Source organism: Microcaecilia unicolor, chromosome 8 (assembly GCF_901765095.1).
Source record: "Microcaecilia unicolor chromosome 8, aMicUni1.1, whole genome shotgun sequence".
Lineage (NCBI taxonomy): Eukaryota > Metazoa > Chordata > Amphibia > Gymnophiona > Siphonopidae > Microcaecilia > Microcaecilia unicolor.
This window is the reverse complement of record NC_044038.1, coordinates 3,051,102-3,077,474: the sequence shown is the minus strand read 5'-3', so window position 1 is coordinate 3,077,474 and position 26,373 is coordinate 3,051,102. Positions and strand designations below refer to the sequence as shown.

General features: G+C 44.7%; 1 protein-coding gene across 1 annotated transcript in view; it reads right to left on the bottom strand.

Moving 5' to 3' along the window:
- Positions 1–26,373, bottom strand: part of CASKIN1 (CASK interacting protein 1) — a 181,994-nt gene that overhangs the window by 30,283 nt on the left and 125,338 nt on the right. The window contains exons 7-10 of the mRNA XM_030213148.1: positions 11,506–11,614; positions 8,123–8,231; positions 6,808–6,902; positions 1,994–2,111 (exon numbers count right to left, since the gene is read on the bottom strand). Of these exons, the coding sequence (XP_030069008.1) occupies positions 1,994–2,111; positions 6,808–6,902; positions 8,123–8,231; positions 11,506–11,614 (431 nt within the window). The remainder of the gene's footprint in view (positions 1–1,993; positions 2,112–6,807; positions 6,903–8,122; positions 8,232–11,505; positions 11,615–26,373) is intronic.

The following is a 26,373-nucleotide window of genomic DNA, read 5'->3' as shown; positions in this document are numbered from 1 at the left end:
CAGAGGCCACTCAAGGACTATATGTCTGTTAGTCCATATTTTCATGCCATATGTTAAAGGATCAATGCTATGATGCAGTAGGCACTGGACACAAATATTCTCCTATGGGGCTTCTCAGCAGGTAAATGGTGGTTCTCCTGCTGAGAAGAGCCCTTAATGGTAGGTTGGCTTTTTCTCCTTGTTTGAGGTTTTCCGTATACCTTTTTGAGACCAGAGATAGTATCTTATTCCTATTATGGGTAGGTGTCCTGCCTTTTGATTACTCTGGAGATTTGAGGTCTCCTTTGTTTCAGGTTTAGCCTGTCTTGGTAGCCAGTTGGAATCTTCCTTAGTGTGATTTAGCAACCTTTATATTGTTCGGGGCATTCAGCTCCGTGCCAGATTTTTAAAGAGAAATTCCCTTAGCTGTTTCCTTTTAAAAATTGACTAGCAGACCCATGGGAAAAGACACACAGGGGGTCTGAAAATGATCAAATATTTTCTAAGACTACTCGATGGGACCTTTCACATCTATGATAATTTCTTCTGCATCCCACAGAAAAAGCAGTGGCAGGCCCCTTCCCAAACACCGCCGTAGCCTTGCTATTACCATTACATTTACCAGAGTAACAGCAGAGGGTAGAATCCAGAGGCTCAGACACAGTGACCTGAGCAGAGATTATCTAATTTAATCAAAATGATAACTAAAATTCTGCTTAAAAACTATTCACCAAAAGTGATATAGATGGTAATGTTCACAGTACCCACATTGTAGCAAAGCCTGTGCAGGGCTGGGCAAGGTTTGGGGCACCCTAGGAGTACCTTCTGGCTTCTGGCTTCTACGTCTTGCCTCTACATCTGAGCCCCTACGTCTTGCCCCATCCTTGGCCACCTTTAAATCTAGACTGAAAGCCCACCTCTTTAACATTGCTTTTGACTCGTAACCACTTATAACCACTCGCCTCCACCTACCCTCCTCTCTTCCTTCCCGTTCACATTAATTGATTTGATTTGCTTACTTTATTTTTTGTCTATTAGATTGTAAGCTCTTTGAGCAGGGACTGTCTTTCTTCTATGTTTGTGCAGCGCTGCGTACGCCTTGTAGCGCTATAGAAATGCTAAATAGTAGTAGTAGTAGTTCTCCCCCCCCCCCCCCCCCCACGTAACATACACACTCGATTAACCTTTAGGCTCCTAAACTGTCTGCAAAGACATCATGCTTTCAAATAAATGACAGCAGTTTCCAAAAGTCATTTGGCAGATAAATGGATATTTGACAACTGCCCACCCTTCCTGCAGCTAAACTATGCATTGGTGTTTGTCTGGCTGTCGGGATCTATGTTTTGCTTTGACTGCAGCTGCTTTTTGCTGCTCCAGGCGACTGCCTAGCCGTACCTAATGCGGAGATGCCAGGTTATTCAGTTCCACGCTAGAGATGTTGGGACAGTCCTGGATTTCTGACCACTCCATCCTGGTGCGTTATGAGACTTACAGCACTGATTTCAAAGGGCAGGATCAGGTACTATAAATCCCACACTGTGATAGAAGTTCAAACCCAGAACTACCCAAAATCTCCAGCCTGGAACTGGGTATCTTGCCATCTTTGCTAATGGTTGGGCCAACCTTGAGCCTGTGGGACTATTTAAAAGTACCCAGTAGTGAACTTATAGCATGTGTAACTCAGGTTTTTAAGCACTGAGCAGTGAAGCTGAAGAGTAATTTTAGTAACATGCTTGCACTATGATGTGCGTCCCAATTTGTAAACCAAGCAAGTTAGGCAGCGAGAAGCCTCCATGGAGAGCACATCCATCAGGGACTCAGGAAAGGACGAGAGAAAACTTCAGTCCTGTTCCAAGCTCCTCATCCTTAACTTCCCCGTGACCACGGTGCTGCCAGAAAGACAGACTGAAGGGCCGAGCGACAGCAATGGACAGCTAACGTGACTGCCGAGCAGTTTGCAAAACACAGAAAAGCTGCAAAACTGAATCCGTTAAAACAATGAGGGAGCCTTTGCCTGTTCTCCTGCTTATGGCTTCCACCAAGCTGGAAGGGAAGTAGCCGACGCGGTCATTGCCAGTCCTGTTGTCATGGATACAGCCTTTCCACCTGCCGTCTGGATGCTGCTCCAGCACCTGCAGAGAAAATAACAAGAGCAAGTTTCACTGCAATGGACGATGCAAATAAACGTTATTAATGACAGGGTTGGCCCCTGCTTACTCTGCTGTGCTAGCACCTTCTCGCTGTGAACTCCTGGAGCTATGTTACACATGAAGGTCGACTTCCTGGGGCAAATACGGGCTGAGCTGCATCATGAAAATGACGGCAGATAAAGATCATACGATCTATCCTTTACAGGGTCCTATACATTCTACCCTCTCTTCCTCTCCCTTAGAGATCATCTGGGCTTCTCCTATGATAAAGTCTTGGTCTCCACCACCTCCATCTCCATGTGCCAGAAAACAGGTTAGAAAGGCGATGGAGTTGTGCCTTGAGGAAACAGAGCCAGATGAGGTCTTGCTGGATTCAGAAAAAGGAAATGATCCTGAGTAGATCCTGAGCAGATTGACCACGTGGTAATTACTACACAAAAGAGCCCCAGTGGGGCATCTGTGTGTTGCTTGGGACATTCAGAAGACATCTTATTTCCAAGCTGAAGAACATTTGTATGCGAGTTCTTTCACACTTATGCAAGCATTTGAAAAAAGTCAAGCAGGCCTACACTTCACTTTATAAAATCTGTGCATGAAAATGCACATTACCTGGGTGAAATGTTATAAAACTGCCTTCACAGAGTTTATTACAGAATTGAAGAAAAGCAGCTCAGCTGTGCACTCAATCTAGACACAGAATGGCAGCCGAACACCCAAGGTGAAAGAACTCCACCCCACCGTACCCAACACACCCAGCAGCTCACACTGACAACACACTCTCTGCCCCATCACATATCACACCAACAACATAAGAGCATAAGATATATCATTCTTGGTCATCCAAGGATCTTTGTTGGAAAACTGGTATTACACTGACCTCCCTCCAGTCCTCTAATATAGAGGCAAGTCTGCAATTTAGTATTTGAGTTACTTTAGAACTCTACAGTGAATACCATCAGGTCCATATGATATGTCCTGAATTACTTTGTCACCTTGTTGTAGTACCTCTTCCAGATTCACACTGATTTGTTTCAAGTCCTCTGAATCATAACCTACAAAGATTGGGTTTTGAACGTGTTTCGACCCAAACAGGGGTGGCCTGTGGGGGATTTGGAAGGAGGCAGGGCCATGGGCTGAGACTCACTGTGGGGTCTCTCTTGCATGAATCAGTAGGGACTGAAAAGAGAAGCGAGGCCATGTGTAAAAAATACAGTTGCTTAATGGAAGGCTGGTTCCCCACCCCAAATTCTCTAAAATAAATTCTGAAGCAAAGAATTCATTAAGTTTTTCAGCAATGTCTTCATCCTCCCTGAGTGCACCTTTCATCCCCCCACTCCCCCTCCCCTGTCATCTAAGCACCCAACTGCCTCCCTCACTGGCTTTTTGATCTTAATGTAACATGAAAAAAATTATTATTTTCCTTTTTGACAACTTTTTCTGAGTCTGCTGTATTAATATTTGAAATCTACACTGTCAATGTTTATGTGCCCCTTCTGTTTTCCTCACTTGGTCCTCCTTTCCATTTTTTTGAAGGATATCTTTTGGTTTTCTTGGCCTCTTTCACAGTGCCATTGAGCCACACTGGCAAACAACTGCTCTTCCTTCATAAGTACATAAGTAATGCCACACTGGGAAAAGACCAAGGGTCCATCGAGCCCAGCATCCTGTCCACGACAGCGGCCAATCCAGGCCAAGGGCACCTGGCAAGCTTCCCAAACGTACAAACATTCTATACATGTTATTCCTGGAATTTTGGAGTTTTCCAAGTCCGTTTAGTAGCGGTTTATGGACTTGTTCTTTAGGAACCGTCTAATCCCATTTTAAAATCTGCTAAGCTAACCGCCTTCACCACGTTCTCCGGCAACAAATTCCAGATTTTAATTATGCATTGGGTGAAGAAACATTTTCTCCGATTTGTTTTAAATTTACTACACTGTAGTTTCATCGCATGCCCCCTAGTCCTAGTATTTTTGGAAAGCGTGAACGGACGCTTCACATCCACCTGTTCCACTCCACTCATTATTTTATATACCTCTATCATGTCTCCCCTCAGCCGTCTCTTCTCCAAGCTGAAAAGCCCTAGCCTCCTTAGTCTTTCTTCATAGGGAAGTCGTCCCATCCCCGCTATCATTTTAGTCGCCCTTCGCTGCACCTTTTCCAATTCTACTATATCTTTCTTGAGATGTGGCAACCAGAATTGAACACAATACTTACGGTGCGGTCGTACCATGGAGCGATACAATGGCATTATAACATCCTCACACCTGTTTTCCATACCTTTCCTAATAATACCCAACATTATATTTGCTTTCCTAGCCGCAGCAGCATACTGAGCAGAAGGTTTCAGTGTATTATCGACAGTTTAATTTATGGAATGTATAATATCTAGACTTCCAAAGAATAATTAAGCTCTGGAACTCTTTGCCAGAGGATGTGGTAACAGTGGTCAGTGTATCTGGGTTTAAAAAAAGGTTTGCACAAGTCCATAGTCTGTTATTAAGATAGACATGGGGAAGCCACTGCTTGCCCTGGGATTGGTAGAATGGAATGTTGCTACTATTTGGGTTTCTGCCAGATACTTGCAACTTGGATTGGCCACTGTTGGAAGCAGGATACTGGGCTAGATGGACCATTGGTCTGACCCAGTATAGCTAGTCTTATGTTCTTACGTTATGCTAGGATGGAATCCAATTACAACAATACTTAAATGATCTCAAAACTGGAGTGAGCTATGATGGCAGCTTCAGAGGTTGAGAAGTAAGACCAATGCCGGGCAGACTTCTACAGTCTGGGTCTAGTAAATAGCAAAAACGGATCAGGATTGAGGCTGAAGTGGACTTCGAAGGGAACTCCAGTAGCTGGGAAGTAGGACTTTACCAGGCAGACTTCTACAATCTGCGCCCCAAAATGGCAGGAAGGGATAGAGATTAAGGGCCCATTTTCACAAGAGAAAAAACATCTCATAAATGGCATAAGTGGCATTTGGATGTTTTCTCTGAAAAACGTTCAAATCGCGAGTTTCAAAACTCAAGATTTGAGACATTTTTCTCTGCAGTGCATCCAAATCATTATGATTTATTGGGCAAGATATTTAGAACCTCAAAGATTAAAACCCGTATGAATCTTAAAAAGAATTCTCTGCTGAACCAGAAGCCAGTGTAAGAAACGGAAGGAACTGTATTACCTTTTACTACCAGTAATAATGTTTGCAAGAGCCGGAATCAAGCCAATCTCTTTTTGGAAGACCTAAATATCCCTAAATTACAATAGTCTATGTTGGACACCACTGATGCTATACGTTTCACTGACAGAAGGAATCACATCTGTCTACTCAACCACAGATTACGGACGACAGCCCGGCACAGCCAGAAAAGAGGTCAAAGGATGGGGAGGGGAGGGGGGGTTGGGTGATTAGGGAGGGGCTCGCAGGCAGACTTAAGCAGGATGGATCAGGGATAGAAATGGGGAGAAAGTAAAAGGTAGAGGTGGGAGGGAGAGGCAGATAGCAAGAGGGAAAGTCCAGGAAGCGGGGAAAAGGGGGTGGCCACAGGAGACATTAAGGGTAGCATTTGAAAGGGTGCGCTCGCCATTTTGCCTACTGCTCCTACAGCTCACCTACCTTACACGCCCCATGTCAAGGAAGTTAGGGTCACATCGCAGCATTCGATGGGCGGTGTGTCCTAGCCTGATAAAGTACACAGCAGTATGTCTTAGACCAAATTAAGGTCAAATGTGAAGGGGGTTGATTACATGCTAGCAGTGGCATGGATGATGTCTTAGACCAGGGGCAGTATCCCTCTTATATGGAGGGAGGCTGGTGCCAGATTAACAGATGATCAACAGTACCTACCTCGGACGGAATAGGGTGCCTGAAGGCATCAAGAAAGAAAGTCAACGGTTATGAAATGGAAGATGCTTTTACGCAACACCTGGTCATAAGCAATGATGGTAGTGCCTACGTATGTCTACAGTATATACCCCAGGCGGAACAGGAAATCCACCTCGTGGCTAAGGTGGAAGTAGAGGGAGTTCTGTGACTCAAAAGGCCAGACACCCTCCCCAAAATGCTCTAGATAGAAGATCGAGTCATGTATTTAATTGCTAACTATTATAAGCTGCATGTATGATTGTAACTGTACAATATTGTAAAATGTCTTTGCGTATGTAAGATGATTAATGCTGCGGCCATAATAAATTCCACTCTTCTCAGATAATGTGTCAAGTGTTGATATGTGTAACGTATGGTGTGGGATTAAATGAGAATGCCAAGGTGCCACCTGCCCACTTTGTGGTTTTCTAACCACTGCTCTGACCTGATCTTCCATGGTGGGGGCAGAATCAATCCAAACTCCTTTTTCCTGTAATGTAATGGCAATCCCTGCAATATCTGTCCCTCTCCTGGGGGCTATTTCCCCATCCTGCCTGCTCATAAGATCACTATTTCATCAGCATTAATCTTCCGACCGTCACCTGTGACGGGATCTGATTTTCTGTAGAAAAAAAAAAGCTTCTAACCTCACAAAAGAATTCTGCACTGATGTTTCGGAAAGAATATAAATGTGAACATCATTAGCATAAACATAATGTACTAAACCCAGATCTGTAGTAAGAAGTACAAGGGATACCCCTCCCCCCACCTCTGCCAACACCACCACATATTGTACTCCCCGCAGCTCACCGTGATAACATCTCCACTCTTTATATTCAGGCTCGTCAGGTCATAATTGTTACAATAATCCTTAACAGCCCTAACCTGCAGAGCTGCCGAGGCATCTGGGAGACAAAAGAAAGAAGGAAAAGTCAGGAGGGTTTCAGGAACAAAGCGCCCTCTGCTCTTTCATAACAGTAGCAAAACGGCCCAGTTGTCATAGACTGTAGAGATCGGAATTGAGACCTCCAGGTGGGAAGTGTCGATTCCAGCAGTATTTTAGAAGGGGATCTGCTGACACAGAGCGTCTACTAAAACGCCTGCAGCAGCTTCGGTGTAGGGGTGGCAGCAGAAGTGGGAATTTTGCAATTTCCAAGTGTTAAGTGTTCCACCTGCAACTGCTGCTCAGTAAGTACTGAGGTGGGTCCACAACACTTCCCCCCTCTGACATGGGTTTCACTAGGGACATATGAAATCTCCCCTCTGACTCGGGACACATGACATTTCTGGGTTCCGAAGGCAAACTTTTAGCCTTGCACCCCCGGCCCCCTCATCAACAATCATGAATAGTCTGGGTGCATGGACAGTTTGGAAACACTTCACACGCCCTGCTGGTAAAATTCCTCCTGTTATCTGGTTGTCAGGACCTATTGAAGATGAGGAGTGGCCTAGTGGTTAGGGTGGTGGACTTTGGTCCTGAGGAACTGAGTTCGATTCCCGGCACAGGCAGCTCCTTGTGACTTTGGGCAAGTCACTTAACCCTCCATTGCCTGCCGTGAGTGGGAAAGCGCGGGGTACAAATGTAACACAAATAAAATAAATAAATATTGTCTTTCTTTGACCCCAGCTGCTCTCCAATGCCCCCCCCCCCCCCCCGAAAGCTGCTGCCCTGGGCAAATCACTAGTTCTGCCAGCTGGTTGGGCTGGCCCTGATTTCACCTTCCCCTAATTGGAGAAACATGACCTCACCCTAGGGCTGGGGACACAGGCCCCCAGATTCTACATAGGGTGTCCAAATTTGGATGAACAGGGCAGATGTGCGCAAGTTAATTAGTGAATGAGCTGTTAATCGATTATTGGCACTAATTCAAACTTACACTTGCATCTGATATTTATATAGCACTGCGCATGCAAAGTGTCTCACATGCAACCCAAAAGGGAGCGTGACCAGTGCAGGGGCTTCCAAAAATGTAGGCACAGTGTTAGAGAATTTGTGGGTCATGCCAAGATTTAGACTAGGAAGTCCTCGTACCCAAAGACGGGCAGGGAAATGGGCGCAAAGCATAGAAGACAAAATTTGGGTGCCATGAACTGAATCAGGGGGTCTGTGACGCCCCTTTCTTACCTCTCAGCATCTGCTTGATCTCTTTGCCTGCCTGGGTGCCTGTGAACTGATTCACAATGTCCAGCGCTGTCTGACTGTACGTGTTCCTGATATGTGCGTTTATTCCACTCTGAAAAACACAAGGGAACAAATTGATGCAGTGCTTCAGCCCATCTCTCATACAATGAAGCTTGTCTTTTTGCTTTTTAAACCTTCATGTTTTTACAGTCTGGGAGTTGCACATCTGTTGCTCTGAGTCTTAGATGCCGCACCCCCCCCCCCCCCCCCCCCCCAAGAGGATTTCACTGCATCTCATTGCATGATGTTAACAATTGAACCTATGAATTAGCTGTTACAGAGCTGTGGGCAAATGGAGAAGGAAGAATTAAGGAAAGTAGCTAGACAAATTAAGGCCAGGAGTGAGCAGATGAAGGGTATGAGGTGTCACAGAGCCATTTTCTGTCAGCGTCTCAGACTCCAGCATTGTTTTCTGCAGGAGGAACAGGACTGTGAATCCCAAGACGGAAACAGCCAGGACTAGTTACCACAACTTTCCTCAAGACATTTAGAAACAGTAAAGGTTTAATCAATTCTGAATTACCCACTTTTCATTAAAAAAAACCCCCAGCCTACACATATAATACCATTAAGAACAAACTCACCCCCTCTAACCTCAAACTATGTGAGCCAAAAATGTTTACTTTCACATGCTGCCCATCAAACACCCCCCCCCCTACATATACCCACATATATACATGACCAGACACACACATATTCACATACATACATATGAGCAGTATGGATACACACACATATACATATGAGCAGACACACACTTTTATTGATCAGGTTTGTAATCCGCATTGAACTGTAAGGCTGTTGCAATATAAGAATGTATCAGTCTCAGTATACACTCATCCACCCTATATACACATGAGCACACATGCACAAACATACAAAAACACATGCATACGTGTACACACACAGTATATGTATGCACACACCACCCTTATATACACAAGCACATGCACACACAGAGCACATGTGTGCACACACCCCATATACACCCATATATACAGATGAGCACACACACACAGAGTACACATGTGTGTGCACACAAACACCCAAACATATGCCCACGCACTCTCATATACACATGAGCGCACACATACATACACATAGAGCACATATGTGCATACACCCCCCCCACACACACACACATACCTACCCATATATACACATGAGCACACAAACACACCCTCATATACTCACATACCCACCCATATATACAGATGAGCACACACACACAGAGTACACATGTGTGTGCACACAAACACCCAAACATATGCCCACACACTCTCATATACGCATGAGTGCACACATACATACACATAGAGCACATATGTGCATACACACACCCCCACACATACCTACCCATATATACACATGAGCACACAAACACACCCTCATATACTCGGGCATGTGTGCACACACATCCTCTGTCCGCGTTCACAGATGCATGTTTACACATGAACGTCTCCTGCTTTGAAAGTGTACGGAGCTCTGTCAAGTGCAGCCTCACCTACACCCACCTGACGAAGCTAAGGCTCCTTTGTGCTGACAGAAGGACCCTGACAGGTCATAAGAGCAACAGGGACACAAATAGAAGTAACTGCACCTACTGAGCATTTAAAATAACCGGTTAGTTATTTCTGAATATTCCAAGCAAAATTAACTGGCTAGTTTTCCAGCTGAATATCTGAGTAGTTTTAGCTGGATGAATTTAATCAGCTAGATTTAGGATTGCCTGGCTGGGCCTGGGAGGTAAAACTTAGCTTAATTAGTGCTAAACATCTGCACAAACCAGGTACATGAGAAACCCACCTCAGGAAGGCCTTTGTCCTCATGCCTCCTCTGTGGGCCTCACAGCTTTATCCTTACACATTCAGACAGTTAGGGGAGCCATTTTTAAAGGGTCGGTGTATCTGTCTAACTCCTGAAGTCAGCTGGACAAATCTTGGGAAATCCATCCCCTTTTTTTCAAGATTGGCCAGGTTCCTCACCCCACCAGCAATGAGCATCTACTCAGTCTGCCCAGAAGACTCATCATGTACCCAACCGGAGCGATATTATCGGCAGTTCTGCTCTACAGTCTGGAATCTAAGGTGGGCAGGAAATGCTTTTTAACTCTATTCCTCCACTATTCTATAACCTGATAATGTGAAGTCTGGGACTTTTACCCTCCCGTGTGCAACAGGAGATGGGAGAGACTGGATTCAGGATGGGTTGAGTGCCCGGATTCTTCAGTGATATCCTAGTCGTAGACACCCTCCTTTGTCCATTATCCATATCTGACACCATATGGGCTCTCTCAGCTTGAGTTGTAGGCAATTGCTTATTCCCCCCCCCCCCCCCCCTCCACATACACACACATCAGTCATCCCTATTGCAGGGTCGTCTCTGCTAAGACCTCCTGAAACCCTTCTGTGCATATGACTAATGCTAGCTTCTTTCAGCCACGTCATTTCTGGAAAAAAAATTACAAGAGTAGGGCAATAACTTTTGAAAAATTGCTCTACCATAGTAGTAAAACACAGTAGGAAAAGTGTTCCACGTGTGTCTTAAGGAAAGTCATCTAAGGCTGTTATTCCACGCAGAGTTTTCAGTGTGGTAAACTTGTAGTGGATTTTTTCCATCTGTTGTTGTTGGCCACCCGTGTCTGGGGGGGCCATCTGAAAATTGCTGCCTCGCTCACCATGGCTAAAAGTCTGCCCACCTTGGAACAGTACCCATCCTTTTAGCCACGTTGAGAGGAGGCAGTCACAGGGGTGTTTTTAGGTCCAGGGAAGGAAATAACATGTGTGGACCTGCTTTTCAGAGGCACATGTTTTATTTCCATTAAGAACATACACAAAATACAGGGGTACTCTGGTGCTTTCTATCGTAATAAGGTTCAAAGAAAATGTAAGCAACTAGTTTTCCCCTCAGAACAGGTGTAATGCGGACAGGTTACAAGTACCTGCAGAGTGCGTTCCAGTCTCCTACTGGTCTTTTCTCGGTCCCACAGACACAGAAAAGGAGTCTGGCCCCTTGAAGCATCCTAAAGCAAGAATTGGCTGAGAACTAAAGGACTGAACCTTCCCAGACAAGGCAAGAAACTGTACCCAAAAGGTGATGTTAGGTGGGACAATCAGAGACAGAATAATTCAGTTTCATGGCAATACATGAGGACAGGAAGCAGACTGTGAACACAGGTCCTGGGGAAACGCCCCTTTATAGCTAACTAATTCGATTGCTTTTGTGATGGGCGTTATAAGCACTAGGGGAAATATGAAGCAGAAACACAGAAAGCAAGAAGGGAAGGCAGGAAGGAGGGATGAAGTGAAGGCAGGAAAGATCCTTACGTCTAAGAGAAGGCGTACGACATCGGTCTTGCCACACAGAGCCGCCTCGTGCAGGGCGGTGCCCGACTTGGTTTGCCGGTTGATGTCTATACCAGCCTGAAGCAGCAGCCTGCAAAGGGGTGTAAAAAGGACAGAGGGGAAGAAAGAAAAAGGAAGAAGAAGTTTGTGAGATGAAACTGTGAGGACTGGTGGACCCTGCTGGCCTCAGGTTCACAGGGGCAGGCTGGAGTAGCATTCCTTGTCCCCATGGCACAGAAGGATTTCTAGTGCTTGAGAAGGACTATGTCCATATACTCCATGGGAAGGACCTTTAAATCCGGATGGCCTGGACGTACAGTTACGGATCCTGCAGAGACTTCACGAGCCACCCAGTCTGCCCCCATTAAACCTGTGCCCTGTGCTGTCATAGACCCTGCTCACCTTCCCATGTCCTGCCACTAAAAGTGCCTTTTCATCTTTTCCAATCAGTTCCTGATTTTCTAATTCCCACCTGACCAACATCGCTTGTTCTTGCACGACATTCAGTCAAGAGTAGACCCAACTTTTTTACAGTTAAAACTGAAAGCCAGCCTTTCATACACCTCTCATGCAGTGAAGCTGTTTCCAAAACTACCTCCAAGCGCAAGTGACAGGCAAACTGCCCTGGGCTACAGAGAGGCTTCCCAGACTTGGTTTTGTGCGATACTGATTTATACCATGAGTTTCTCATCCACTCCATGGCAGAGTGTCATTGTGTACCAATTCATGCTATGATGGGGGTTTTATAAGGTATCGATTTCTGCCTTGATGGGATTTCATAACAGCAATGAAGGTCAAGAAGTAGGGGTGGACCAAGAAGTCACTTCACTTCAATCAACCTTTGGCTGGTGAGACTTCTTGGTCCACCCCTACTTCTTGACCTTCATTGCTGTTACGCACGTGAGACTTTTCTTTACCCTGACCTGTTGGTTGCTGTTTTGCTGGATTTTGGACGGGATTTCATAATAGCAATGCTGTTTCTCCCCACTAAGATTTAACCAAAACACTGAAAACCTCAGCGGTGCACCTCACCAATGACTTTACACTGTTGCAAGGATTTCTTGCACCCACCTCGTCATCGGTTCTCAAGTGTTTTAATACGGAATGAATATGAACTTCCCTCAACTTTTCCGCTATCTTATGTTATATATTTCAATTTTTAGATTAACTATGGATCAATTTAACTTATCTTCAAGCTGAGCATTGTCAGACAGAGGACAGATGGTGGGATTTCATGACATATGTACTAGTTTATGCCAAAATTGGGTTTCATAAGTGTCACAAAGCAGAAATGAGTCTAACAGTACCCTAACCCCATATGGGTACTTGGAGGACCCCCAACAAGCAACTGGGTTCCTGCTTGCTTACCACCAGGTATCGCACCTTGCAAGCTCTTGCTAAGGATGGTGAGACCCTCACAGAATGGGGGGCGGGGGTGAGGAGGGGCTAGGAGACACATAATTTCTAGAATGTCACCAACAGATCAAATATAAACAAAATGTTGGGATCACTGACCAGGTAGAGACACAGAGATGAAGAATTTATTCACAAACATTTGGACACTGAGAACATGAAAAATAAGATTTAATTCTGCAAACCAGCAACAGATAAAATAATAGTGATTTATACTACTGTCACTATCTCGAGGTGTTCCACTGAGGAGGATCAGGCTAGACTGTCCTCATTACTGTGTGTAGAGCTGGGTTGAGGGCTTAGTGCCAATCTGCTCCCTCTGTATTCCCAAGCCAAGAATGGAAAAGTCCTAGCAAATGTGGGTCTAGTCTTGCAAGGGCTGAGCAAGATTGACCAATCAGAGCACAAAGCAGTAGCCGTTTGACCAATGACACTACAGAAAGCCACAACCCCCAGAGGATACTGGGAAAAACATGGTATCCAAGCGTCATCCTGAGTTACAAGGGTCAGATCTCCATCTACAAACTAGATTTAGGGAAAGGAATTAAGCTGCCCCCTCTCTGTCAGTGTAGGAACTGCAAGAAAAAAAAGTCTTACTGGTGATACAAAACAGCTTAGTATTTTGCCAAAACACATAATACTCTTGTCCTCATTCCTCCAGAATATTGTGTGTGAGGCACAAACGTTCACTGAGCTGATGTAATGGCCGTGGAGCTCCCGTATTCAGGAAGCTGTGGCACAAGCAGAAAATTGCAAGAAATGGGACTGAACTATTGTGGGTTCAAACCACCCATGGACCACCCAATTGAACATCGCTAACCCAGAGGCCCCCTAGGAGGAGGGGACTCTTGTAATGTGGTATAGAGACCCTGCCCTGATTCTCTGCAGAAAACTTTGGGGTGGGGGGAGCATTCTTATAGGGATGGAAGAATCACCCTCTGATATGGAAAATAATGCGAAGAGGGCAGGAGTGGCCTTCAGGGGTGAACAGAGGATCAAATTTAGATAAGTATTTCTCTATTTTCAGCACATTTTGAACAATTCCATTGTATTAATTCACATTTATAAGTCATTTTTCAAATATACATCCAAGCAACTTCCAGTATTAATATAAAAACAAAGAATCACAAAAAAAAAAACCTTCCACAAGCTGTTTGTTTATGACATGTTCTGAATAATCTGACACTAAAATTTAAGGGACTGTTTTCCGGAGCCACCTAAAGGCAAAGTTTGTGGGTAATTTTGAACCCACAGAACTGGTAGGCAATTTTCAAAGAAAACTGTCTCTCCTCCTTTTCTTTTGAAAATCTGCTGAGCATTTTGTGCCTCCATTTTATGTGGACAGAGGAGAGAGGGGGGGGGGGTGTGCTCACAGATATAAAAATGTGATTCAAGCTATTTACCTCTGACACCTGAATACCTATTTTTAATGTGGCTGAAAGCAACGCATGACAATACTGAGAACCCGGTGTGATTTTTTAGCTGCTCTGGGGAGGATAATTTTCAGACCACTCTTTGCATGGAAAAAAAAAATCAATATTCTTCTGGATATAAGGCTTTGAAAATGGTTCTAGTTGGAAGTACTTTTCAAAGAATTGACACAGTTGCAAAGTACGGCCCAGTAGAAGTCACTCTGTCTGTGAACTTGCAGTAATACTATTTATTTATTTATTAGGATTTATTTACCGCCTTTTTGAAGGAATTCACTCAAGGCGGTGCACAGCAAGAATAGATCAAACATGAGCAATAGGCAATTACAGCAGTAAGAATATTCAAATAATACAAAGTATGGCATTGAGGGGCATAATTGAACGCGAACGCCCATCTCCAGGACGGATATGTGAAGGGGCGGGACAGACTGTATTTTCGAAAAAGATGGGTGTCCATCTTTTGTTTCGATAATACGGTTTGTGCCGGGCAAATGCATCGCATTTGGGCGGATTTGAGCTGGGCGGTATCGGTTTTCAGCGATAAAGGAAACCGAAGGCGCCCAGCTCAAAAACGAACAAATCCAAGGCATTGGGTCATGGGAGGGGCCAGGATTCGTAGTGCACTGGTCCCCCTCACATGCCAGGACACCAACCGGGCACCCTAGGGGGCACTTGTAACAATTAAAAACAATTAAAATACCTCCCAAGTCCATAGCTCCCTTACCTCGGCTGCTCAGCCCCCCAGATCCCCCCCCAAAACCCACTGCCCACAACTCTACACCATTACCATAGCACTTATGGCTGAAGGGGGGCACCTAGATGTGGGTACAGTGGGTTTTGGGGGCAGGTTGGAGCGCTCCCATTTAGCAGCACAAGTGTAACAGGTAGGGGGGATGGGCCTGGGTCCACCTGCCTGAAGTCCACTGCACCCACTAACAACTGCTCCAGGGACCTGCATACTGCTGTGATGGAGCTGGGTATGACATTTGAGGCTGGATTACAGGCTGGCAAAAAAAGTTTTTTAAGTTCTTTTTTTTTGGTGGGAGGGTGTTAGTGACCACTGGGAGAGTCAGGGGAGGTCATCCCCAATTCCCTCCGGTGGTCATCTGGGCAGTTGGGGCACTTTTGGGGGACTTGTTCGTGAAAAAAAGGGTCCAAAAAAAGTGACCCAAATTCTTGCTTCTGGCACCCTTCTTTTTTCCATTATCGGTCGAGCACACCCATCTCTCCTCGGTCCCACGCCCCAGTCCCACCTTCACCACACCTCCGACATGCCCCCGTCAACTTTGTCCGTTCCCGCGACAGACTGCAGTTGGAGGTGCCCAAAATCGGCTTTCGATTATACCGATTTGGGCACCCTTGAGAGAAAGGCGCCCATCTCCCGATTTGGGTCGAAATATGGACGTCTTTCTCTTTCAAAAATAAGCTGGATAGTATACTACTTAAAAAAAAATCAAAAACTGCGCAGAGTATTAAAATCAGAAACTATAAATTATAAATCAATTTTCAATTGCAAATCAAGTACTCACTTCAGTTATTTATATTTGTTAAAAAATAGCCTCAAAAGCCCAGGATACCTTTACATTTGGACACCAACTGTAGTGACTAACATCATAGGCTCCTCCATCTTCCGAAAACAACTACAGAGTAAAAACTTCCAAAAGTATTTATTAATGGAAGAAAAAGTCTGTAGTAAAACAACGGAAGGAGGGGTGATAACTATAACAAAAAAAATTTTTTGTGTGTGATTTGAGTGCTTAGATTGCAATACTATGTTTCAATTCAAAGATTGAAAAACTTATATTAATAGTAGAATATTGAAAGTATCACAGAACACGAAATAACAACTATTTTAACTCAGCTTTTTAGTGGAAGAGTGAGTGCTTGGTATTTCACTACCATAGTAAATAGTATATTATGTCAACGTAACTTAGTATTAATATATTTCCATCTTCTGAAACAATTCTTAAGTATACGCTGTACTTAGCTTAAGGTGAAAGTGAAAACCATATCGTTCTCAGTCTTGCCGCTGTTGCTTCTAGCGGTGAAAAGTAACAAAATGTTCTGGTCTTCAATTCTCTTTGATCCCCTAACCGGATCTATATATCATTTCACATAGAATCTTTCTCGACAGTATAGGGACCCTTCCGTTTCGCTGCTTCTCCAGGAGAAAATCCAAACAACAAGTATCTATTTTTCATTTCAATCCTCGCGGACCAGTACTTACAATGCCAACACAATGTGCAAAAAATCATTCTAATAGACAGTACAGGGTGTAAGCAAAGATGGAACATATAGTCAGAGTAACAGGATTAAGAAAATAAGGTATTAATTTATAGAAAGTTGCAAATAAGGTCAGAAAAGTGCTTGAATGTTATCTTAGCTAGGGTAGAAATGCATAAACACGAGTTGCTATAATATGTGAAGCCGGTGTCATTTATTGTATGTGTGAGTGAGACTAGCAAGTTAGTTACTTCTTCCATTAAAGTGTTGCACTAACCACTAGGCTACTCCTCCACAGTACACAAGGGATGAGAATGGTCTCAGCCAGGCCTAGGAGTGGATAAGCAAATCCTGTTACAGGATGTGTAGCTGGTGTTAGTCCTTGTATGTGTGACTAGCTAGTTAGTTACTCCTCCATTAAAGATTTGGGTAAAGAGCCAAGCTTTCAGCTCCTGGGGACTATTCCAGAGAAAGCTCCTTGGTAGCCACCTGCAGAAGCAAGGGAGACTGGCAAAGAAGCTGACCCCAGAAGACAGCTATTATGTGCAGGAAGCACAATTTGTAACAGCCATTTACCCAGGTAAATAAATAATGTAAAACTTGCCTTCCCTCCTCCTTTCCCCTCCCCACACTCTGACGTTTCTTTGAATCTGTTTGGCTGTTATGCTCTATTGTTGGTTTTCACTGCAGATCATCTGTCCAACCCCATAGAAGCTGCCACCTTTTACCTAACGAGTAAGAATGTTAGAAAACCGGGAAGGGAAAAACTGGAAGAATGATCAAGGGTCTGCATTCTGCTTCAGTGCAAAAACCCTGACTCCAAGATACAAAGATTCATTAGCAACTTATCAAGGATGAGAGTGGGTAACCACTAAACAGAACAGAACTGAGGAGCAATTACCTGGGATAACCTGAAGGTAGAGTAGAGAAAACAAGAGAGACAGCAGATGCAACGCCAAGATCAAGAGCAGGTAAAAGAGGTAATGCCACTCTTTTACGGATCACTAATGAGGACCTTCCCCAAATACTGTGCTCAGTTCTGGAGGACGCGGAGATGAAGATGGTAGAGGTGGTTCAGAGAAGAGCTACTGAAATGACGCAAAGCTTACAACACAAAAACTCTACACAAAGAGGGAAAGGGAATGGGATTTGATCTACTGCCTTTCTGTGGCTTTTTGCAACCACATTGAAAGCGGTTTACATATATTCAGGTACTAATTTTGTACCAGGGGCAATGGAGGGTTAAGGGACTTGCCCAGATTCACAAGGAGCTGCAGTGGGAATCGCACCCAGTTCCCTAGGATCAAAGTCCGCTGCACTAACCACTAGGCTACTCCTCAACTCATTCCACCAATAAGAGCCAACCTCATCAGTGATGTCACAATGGCTTGATTGCCCGATACTTGGCTCACTTCTGATATTGTGATGTCATAAGGGAAAGGGGGAAAGGGAAATGGGACTTGATATACCGCCTTTCTGAGGTTTTTGCAAATACATTCAAAGCAGTTTATATATATTCAGGTACTTATTTTGTACCAGGGGCAATGGAGGGTTAAGTGACTTGCTCAGAGTCACAAGGAGCTGCAGTGGGAATCGAACTCAGTTCCCCAGGATCAAAGTCCGCTGCACTGACCACTAGGCTTAACACACTTGGTTAATGAAAAAGAGAAAAGAGAGAGAGGACAGAAACACACATATATCTAGCAGGCTTCAATCAGACACAAGAAAGTGCTATTTGAATATCAAATAAATAGAAGAACAAAAAGTCAGGCTATGGAGGGAGGACAACGGACAATGCCAGGAATAACGTACAAGCAGACATGGTGGAAACCAAACCTATGATAGACTGTAAAGGGTGAACAAAATACTGAAGCACAGAGAAGGAAAGGTAAAGGGGGGACCCTTGGCTGGTGTCTAGATCCCTGGAACAGTAGGAAGTTCATTATCAAAGACATTCATCCAGGTCAACTGGCCTTCTGAAAATTCTGCCTCAACTCCCCAGGCTTTTAAAGTAAACACGGGGTTTCAAAATACATGTGCTGAAGCCACTTTTAATGGAGCTCCCTGTGGTGAGCTTAGGCAAGTTTGGAAGGCCATTGACATTTTACCCTATCAGAAAGAAGATACGTGTGCATTTTGCCTTTGAAATTGGGTGCAAGGGGTAATGATGGACTTTGTACACTTGGGTGAGATTTTTGAAAATTGCCACCTTGGAAATTGAAAGACAAGAGGTGCCAAGGTGAACCAGCACAAAGGAGCTGTGGGCTTGTGATAAAAACAAGGAAAGGTGATGACCAGAGCAGTGATGAGGATGGGCATCTGAATCAGCCAATGTTCCTTATTTGATGACTTGAAAAAATATTATTCTTACTACCCCTCCCCCATCCCCAGCAGCATAGAGACCAAGACCCCCTACAACAGCAAGTCGAGAATCTAAGGCTTATGAGCAGAACAGTTCTCCCTTTTCTACTGGTCTCTGTCAATATAATTAATAAAATCTTAAGAACAGATGTGCTTCACCACAAATTTGTCACTGTTAATGATCTAGATTGATGAGGCGATCAGAGGTTCCTTGTGGTGCATCAAATTATTGGAGTATTTTAGCAGAGTAAGAGCTTGAAATAAACGTCAGAGTCAAAGAGTTACATGTTCCGTCACATGGTGTGAGAGAAGAACCCGAGATTTAATCCTATGCGGTGCAACATACCGTGATAGAAAGACCTTGCATACAATACCATGTGCTGTGACACTGCAAGAAAGGGACCTTCCATACATCCTGTGGACTGAGACACTGTGATACAGCGTGAGAGACCTCACGACTATCTTGCATACGATACCATATGCTGTAAGAAGCTATGAGGGAGGGACCTTCCAGACGTCCTATGGACTGAAACAGTGTGACACAGCGTGAGAGACCTCACGACTATCTCGCATACGATACCATATGCTGTAAGAAGTTATGAGGGAGGGACCTTCCAGACGTCCTATGGACTGAAACAGTGTGACACAGCGTGAGAGACCTCACGACTATCTCGCATACGATACCATATGCTGTAAGAAGCTATGAGGGAGGGACCTTCCAGACATCCTATGGACTGAGACAGTGTGACACAGTGTGAGAGACCTCACGACTATCTTGCATACGATACCATATGCTGTAAGAAGTTATGAGGGAGGGACCTTCCAGACGTCCTATGGACTGAAACAGTGTGACACAGCGTGAGAGACCTCACGACTATCTTGCATACGATACCATATGCTGTAAGAAGCTGTGAGGGAGGGACCTTCCAGACGTCCTATGGACTGAAACAGTGTGACGGTGTGAGAAAGGGACCTTCCATACATCTGAGACAATGTGACAGAGTGTGAGAGACCTCACAACTATCTCGCACACAATTTCATGTGATATAACAAGCTGCAAGAGTGGGGCCTTCCATACGTCCTATAGGACTGAGACAGTATGGCAGCTGCTTTTAACCTGGTAAGTCATCCACTTATTCTGTCTAGATTAGCATCTCTTGGGATCACTGGTCAAGTGCTTAAATGGTTTTCCTCTTTCTTATCCAACCATACATATCAGGTTTCAATTCCAAATTCTACTTCTGAACTTTTTCACTTTCTTGTGGGGTGTCACAGGAGCAGTGGCATAGCTATATAGGGCCAGAGGGGCCTGGGCCCCTGTAGAGTTGGCCCTGGACCCCTTGCCGACGACCCTCTCGACCCCCCTTCCCGCCGCCAATCCTCCCCCGCTGTCGCCGTGGGCTACCTTTGCTGGCGGGGGACCCCAATTCAGGAAGCCTTCGCGGGAAGAAGAGGACCTCCTCGGCTGGCGGGGATTGGGGTTCCCCGCCAGCAAAGGTAGCCCACGATAACAGCAGGGGAGGGTTGGGGTAGGAGGGGGGGTCAAGAGGGTCGTTGGCAGGGGTTGTCAAAGTTGGCAGCAGTGGAGGGGTCAGCAATGGCTGGGGGCGGGTCGGTGGCGCTGGGGAGGTCAATAATGGCTGGGGTGTTGGCGGCGCTGGGGGGGGGGGGCTAAAATGTGCCCCCTCACCTCGGGCTCTGGACCCCCCTCCCGCCGAAGTCTGGCTACGCTCCTGCACAGGAGTCTGTCCTCTTCCCACTTTTATTTAATCTATTCCTTAATCCATTGGCTTCCTTGATTCAAAATTTCACCATTAAGGCTCATATCTATGCTGACATTATAGTATCAGAACACAATCGACTCAACCCAAATCTTACTGATCTCCAACTATGCTTAAATTCCATGGTGGACTGGTTAACCACAAATGAGGTTATACTCAATCAGCAGAAATCTGTTGCTCTTTGGATTACTGGTCATTCATTTTCACCTACTACAGCTTCTACACCGCCTTTAAGAGTCTTCAAGGCAGTTTACAGCAAAGATAATATCTCACTCAGATATGATCAACATTTTACTTCTCTAAACTTAAACAATATAATTTTTACTGCGTAAAAAATTATGTTTTCAAGCTTTCTGAAATACAGAATAGCTGGATATCTTCCTTAGAGTTTTGGTCCCTGAAAGGAGAAAGATTGTTCCCAAATAGACTTCAGTTTTATTTCCTTTCCAAAGGGAATGTCAAGTCTTAAGTTTTTTTGAACTTAGATTTCCTCTCAAACCTGGAGATGGTAACAATAGTTGTCCCACCATGTCCGAGTTCATTCCATAGATACAGTGGGGGAAATAAGTATTTGATCCCTTGCTGATTTTGTAAGTTTGCCCACTGACAAAGACATGAGCAGCCCATAATTGAAGGGTAGGTTATTGGTAACAGTGAGAGATAGCACATCACAAATTAAATCCGGAAAATCACATTGTGGAAAGTATATGAATTTATTTGCATTCTGCAGAGGGAAATAAGTATTTAATCCCTCTGGCAAACAAGACCTAATACTTGGTGGCAAAACCCTTGTTGGCAAGCACAGCGGTCAGACGTCTTCTGTAGTTGATGATGAGGTTTGCACACATGTCAGGAGGAATTTTGGTCCACTCCTCTTTGCAGATCATCTCTAAATCATTAAGAGTTCTGGGCTGTCGCTTGGCAACTCGCAGCTTCAGCTCCCTCCATAAGTTTTCAATGGGATTAAGGTCTGGTGACTGGCTAGGCCACTCCATGACCCTAATGTGCTTCTTCCTGAGCCACTCCTTTGTTGCCTTGGCTGTATGTTTTGGGTCATTGTCGTGCTGGAAGACCCAGCCACGACCCATTTTTAAGGCCCTGGCGGAGGGAAGGAGGTTGTCACTCAGAATTGTACGGTACATGGCTCCATCCATTCTCTCATTGATGCGGTGAAGTAGTCCTGTGCCCTTAGCAGAGAAACACCCCCAAAACATAACATTTCCACCTCCATGCTTGACAGTGGGGACGGTGTTCTTTGGGTCATAGGCAGCATTTCTCTTCCTCCAAACACGGCGAGTTGAGTTCATGCCAAAGAGCTCAATTTTTGTCTCATCTGACCACAGCACCTTCTCCCAATCACTCTCGGCATCATCCAGGTGTTCACTGGCAAACTTCAGACGGGCCGTCACATGTGCCTTCCGGAGCAGGGGGACCTTGCGGGCACTGCAGGATTGCAATCCGTTATGTCGTAATGTGTTACCAATGGTTTTCGTGGTGACAGTGGTCCCAGCTGCCTTGAGATCATTGACAAGTTCCCCCCTTGTAGTTGTAGGCTGATTTCTAACCTTCCTCATGATCAAGGATACCCCACGAGGTGAGATTTTGCGTGGAGCCCCAGATCTTTGTCGATTGACAGTCATTTTGTACTTCTTCCATTTTCTTACTATGGCACCAACAGTTGTCTCCTTCTCGCCCAGCGTCTTACTGATGGTTTTGTAGCCCATTCCAGCCTTGTGCAGGTGTATGATCTTGTCCCTGACATCCTTAGACAGCTCCTTGCTCTTGGCCATTTTGTAGAGGTTAGAGTCTGACTGATTCACTGAGTCTGTGGACAGGTGTCTTTCATACAGGTGACCATTGCCGACAGCTGTCTGTCATGCAGGTAACGAGTTGATTTGGAGCATCTACCTGGTCTGTAGGGGCCAGATCTCTTACTGGTTGGTGGGGGATCAAATACTTATTTCCCTCTGCAGAATGCAAATAAATTCATATACTTTCCACAATGTGATTTTCCGGATTTAATTTGTGATGTGCTATCTCTCACTGTTACCAATAACCTACCCTTCAATTATGGGCTGCTCATGTCTTTGTCAGTGGGCAAACTTACAAAATCAGCAAGGGATCAAATACTTATTTCCCCCACTGTACTTTTAAAAACTTGACACGGTCTTTGAACATTGGGGCTGTTTTCCAACTAAGGTTTCCCTGTAAATGTACTTTGATTTTCAAGGATAAGAAATATGTATTCTTTGAGCCTGAATAATTGCGGACATTCCTTAATACGAAGAAAGACCAGGGTTAAGTCCAGATATAAGTTGCGTTATTATGGGGAACCTACTGCTTGTTTCTTTAAATTCTTAACTTGTTGCACCAACTTCCTTTGGTATTTTATTTATTTATTTATTTATTTATTTATTGCATTTGTATCCCACATTTTCCCACCTATTTGCAGGCTCAATGTGGCTCACAGAGTATTGTTAAGACTTGGAGGGGCATAATTGAACGAAAACGCCTATCTCCATGGGCGTTTATCTCCAAGAACGGGTCCGTGAAGGGGCGGACCGAACCGTATTTTCGAAAAAAATAAACGTCCATGTTTTATTCAACAATGTGTGAGCTGGGCGTTTTTGTTTTTCAGCGATAATGGAAAATGAAAGCGCCCAGCTCAAAAACGAATAAATCCAAGGCATTTGTTCGTGGGAGGGGCCAGGATTCGTAGTGCACTGGTCCCCCTCACATGCTAGGACATCAACCGGGCACCCTAGGGGGCACTTTTACATAAACAAAAAAAAAGGTAAAAGAGCTCCCAGGTGCATAGCACCCTTCCCTTGTGTGTTGAGCCCCCCAAATCCCCCTCAAAACCCACTGCCCACAAGTCTACACCATTACTATAGCCCTAAGGGGTGAAGGGGGGCACCTACATGTGGGTACAGTGGGTTTGGGGGGGGTTGGACGACTAATAAGCATTAAGCAGCACAATTGTAACAGGTAGGGGGGATGGGCCTGGGTCCACCTGCCTGAAGTCCACTGCACCCCCTAACAACTGCTCCAGTGACCTGCATACTGCTGTCAGGGAGCTGGGTATGACATTTGAGGGTGAAAATAAAAAGTTGTGAAACTTCATTTTTTTGTAGTGGGAGGGGGTTAGTGACCACTGGGGGAGTCAGGGAAGGTCATCCCCGATTCCCTCCAGTGGTCATCTGGTCATTTAGGGCACTTTTTGGGGCCTTATTCGTGAAAAAACAGGGTCCAGGAAAAGTGTCCTAAATTCTATCTAAAAACGCATACTTTTTTTCCATTATCGGTGAAATGCGCCCATCTCTGTTCGGCAGATAACCACACCCCAGTTCCGCCTTCGCCACACCTCTGACATGCCCTCATCAACTTTGTCCGCATCCGCGACGGAGTGCAGTTGAAAACGTCCAAAATCGGCTTTCGATTATACTGCTTTATTCGTTTTTGTGAGATAAACGTCCATCTCCCGATTTAGGTTGGAACTTGGGCGTTTTTCTCGTTCGATTATAAGCAGGATAGTCATTCCAGGTATGCTTAACCGTCTTGAATCCACCTTTATTAGTGGACTATTGTATCCAGTTGGGTAAAATTTCTTTGTTATCTTTTTAATTTGAAATGTTTTCTTATATACTGGTGTATCTTTTCTAAGATCTACTCTTTGTATGTTATTCAAAATATTTATAAATAAAGAATTAAAAACTTGATATGTCTCTATGACAGCTTCAGATGTTATGGCCAGTCCTATTAGAGCAGCAAACAGATCCCTGGAGTAGCCTAGTGGTCGGTGCAGTGCACTATAGAGAAGGGGACCCAGGCCCATATCCCACTCTAAATGTTACACTTGTGGTGGAAAGTGTGAGCCCTCCAGAACCCACCAAAAACCTACTGTACCCACATATACTAAATGTCTATTCTCATATATATTTCCACTACTCATGATGTACTGTAAGCCACATTGAGCCTGCAAAGAGGTGGGAAAATGTGGGATACAAATGCAATAAATAAATAAATATTGGGACACCTGCAGACATAAGGGCTATTGTAGTGGCATACTCTGAGTTAAACAAATTGCAAAAAACTGAATTGTCAATGTCATGATCTGCAAAGAGCGATATCACACTTACAATGATTCTGAAGACAAAGAGAATATTTCTCAGACTAAAACTACTCACAGCAAAGCCACATGTGCCAGTTCTAACCTTTTTGCTGTCCTAAATTAATCCATTTATCTATACAAATAGTGGTTGAAAATCACCAACTGTCCAAAGGTCATAGAAACACAGAAAATAGCAGCAGGCCAAAGACCATGTTCATGAAATAGCAAAAACCATAACAATATCAATTAGATTGATAGATAAATAGTCAAATCATAAAACTACACCCAAAGAACAATAATATTCAAAGTGATACTATCTAATAAAGGACCAACTGCACATATAAATGCAAACATATATTCCTAAGTCTACTCAAGAGAAAAAATTTCCTGATGATGCAAGAAGAAATTTTAAAAAATTGGAGGCCTCCTTTCTTTTGGCCTATCCATGCAAATGTTACATATGCTATTTGGGAGTTAAATACGAGTTATTTGCATCAGATCAACTTAGAAAAATCTCTCTAGACAGAATGTGCCATCTGAAATGAGCTGATATAGATATACTAGTAAAACATGCCCGTTTCTGGAGCAAATGAAACGGGCGCTAGCAAGGTTTTCCTCCCGAACCCCTTCAGCGTTGTGAAGCCACTGACCGCCATTGTTCCGGACCTCGTCAACGCACACCACCTTCATCTCCCGAGTCCTTGTTGGTTGTAAAGCCACTGACGCCATTGCTCCGCCCTCGACGTCATCACGTTTGACGCGAGGGCGGGGCCCAGACACAGCGATTTCGGTGGCTTCACCACCACGAACCCTTCGAACCGGAAGGAAGTGCCCGCAGGAACTGACAGTGACGTCAGTGTCCTCAGAATGTTGAGGGTGAGCTTTTTTATATAGGATACCTGTGGGTTTCACGCTGGGCCTTTTCTTGCTTGTAGTTTTTCTTCTAATTTACTCCTCGATTAATGTTGCACTCCCCTCTATACATAGAGGGGCATAATTGAACGAAAACGTCTATCTCCATGGGCGTTTATCTCCGAGAACGGGTCCGTGAAGGGGCGGACCGAACCGTATTTTGGAAAAAAATAGACGTCCATGTTTTATTCGACAATTTGTGAGCTGGGCGTTTTTGTTTTTCAGTGATAATGGAAAATGAAAGCGCCCAACTCAAAAACGAATAAATCCAAGGCATTTGTTCGTGGGAGGGGCCAGGAGTCGTAGTGCACTGGTCCCCCTCACATGCCACGACACCAACCGGGCACCCTAGGGGGCACTTTTACAAAAAAGTGTTGAGCCCCCCAAATACCCCTCAAAACCCACTGCCCACAAGTCTACACCGTTACTATAGCCCTAAGGGGTGAAGGGGGGCACCTACATATGGGTACAGTGGGTTTGGGGGGGTTGGACGACTAAGCATTAAGCAGCACAGTTGTAACAGGTAGGGGGGGGGATGGGCCTGGGTCCACCTGCCTGAAGTCCACTGCACCCCCTAACAACTGCTCCAGGGACATGCATACTGCTGCCAGGGAGGTGG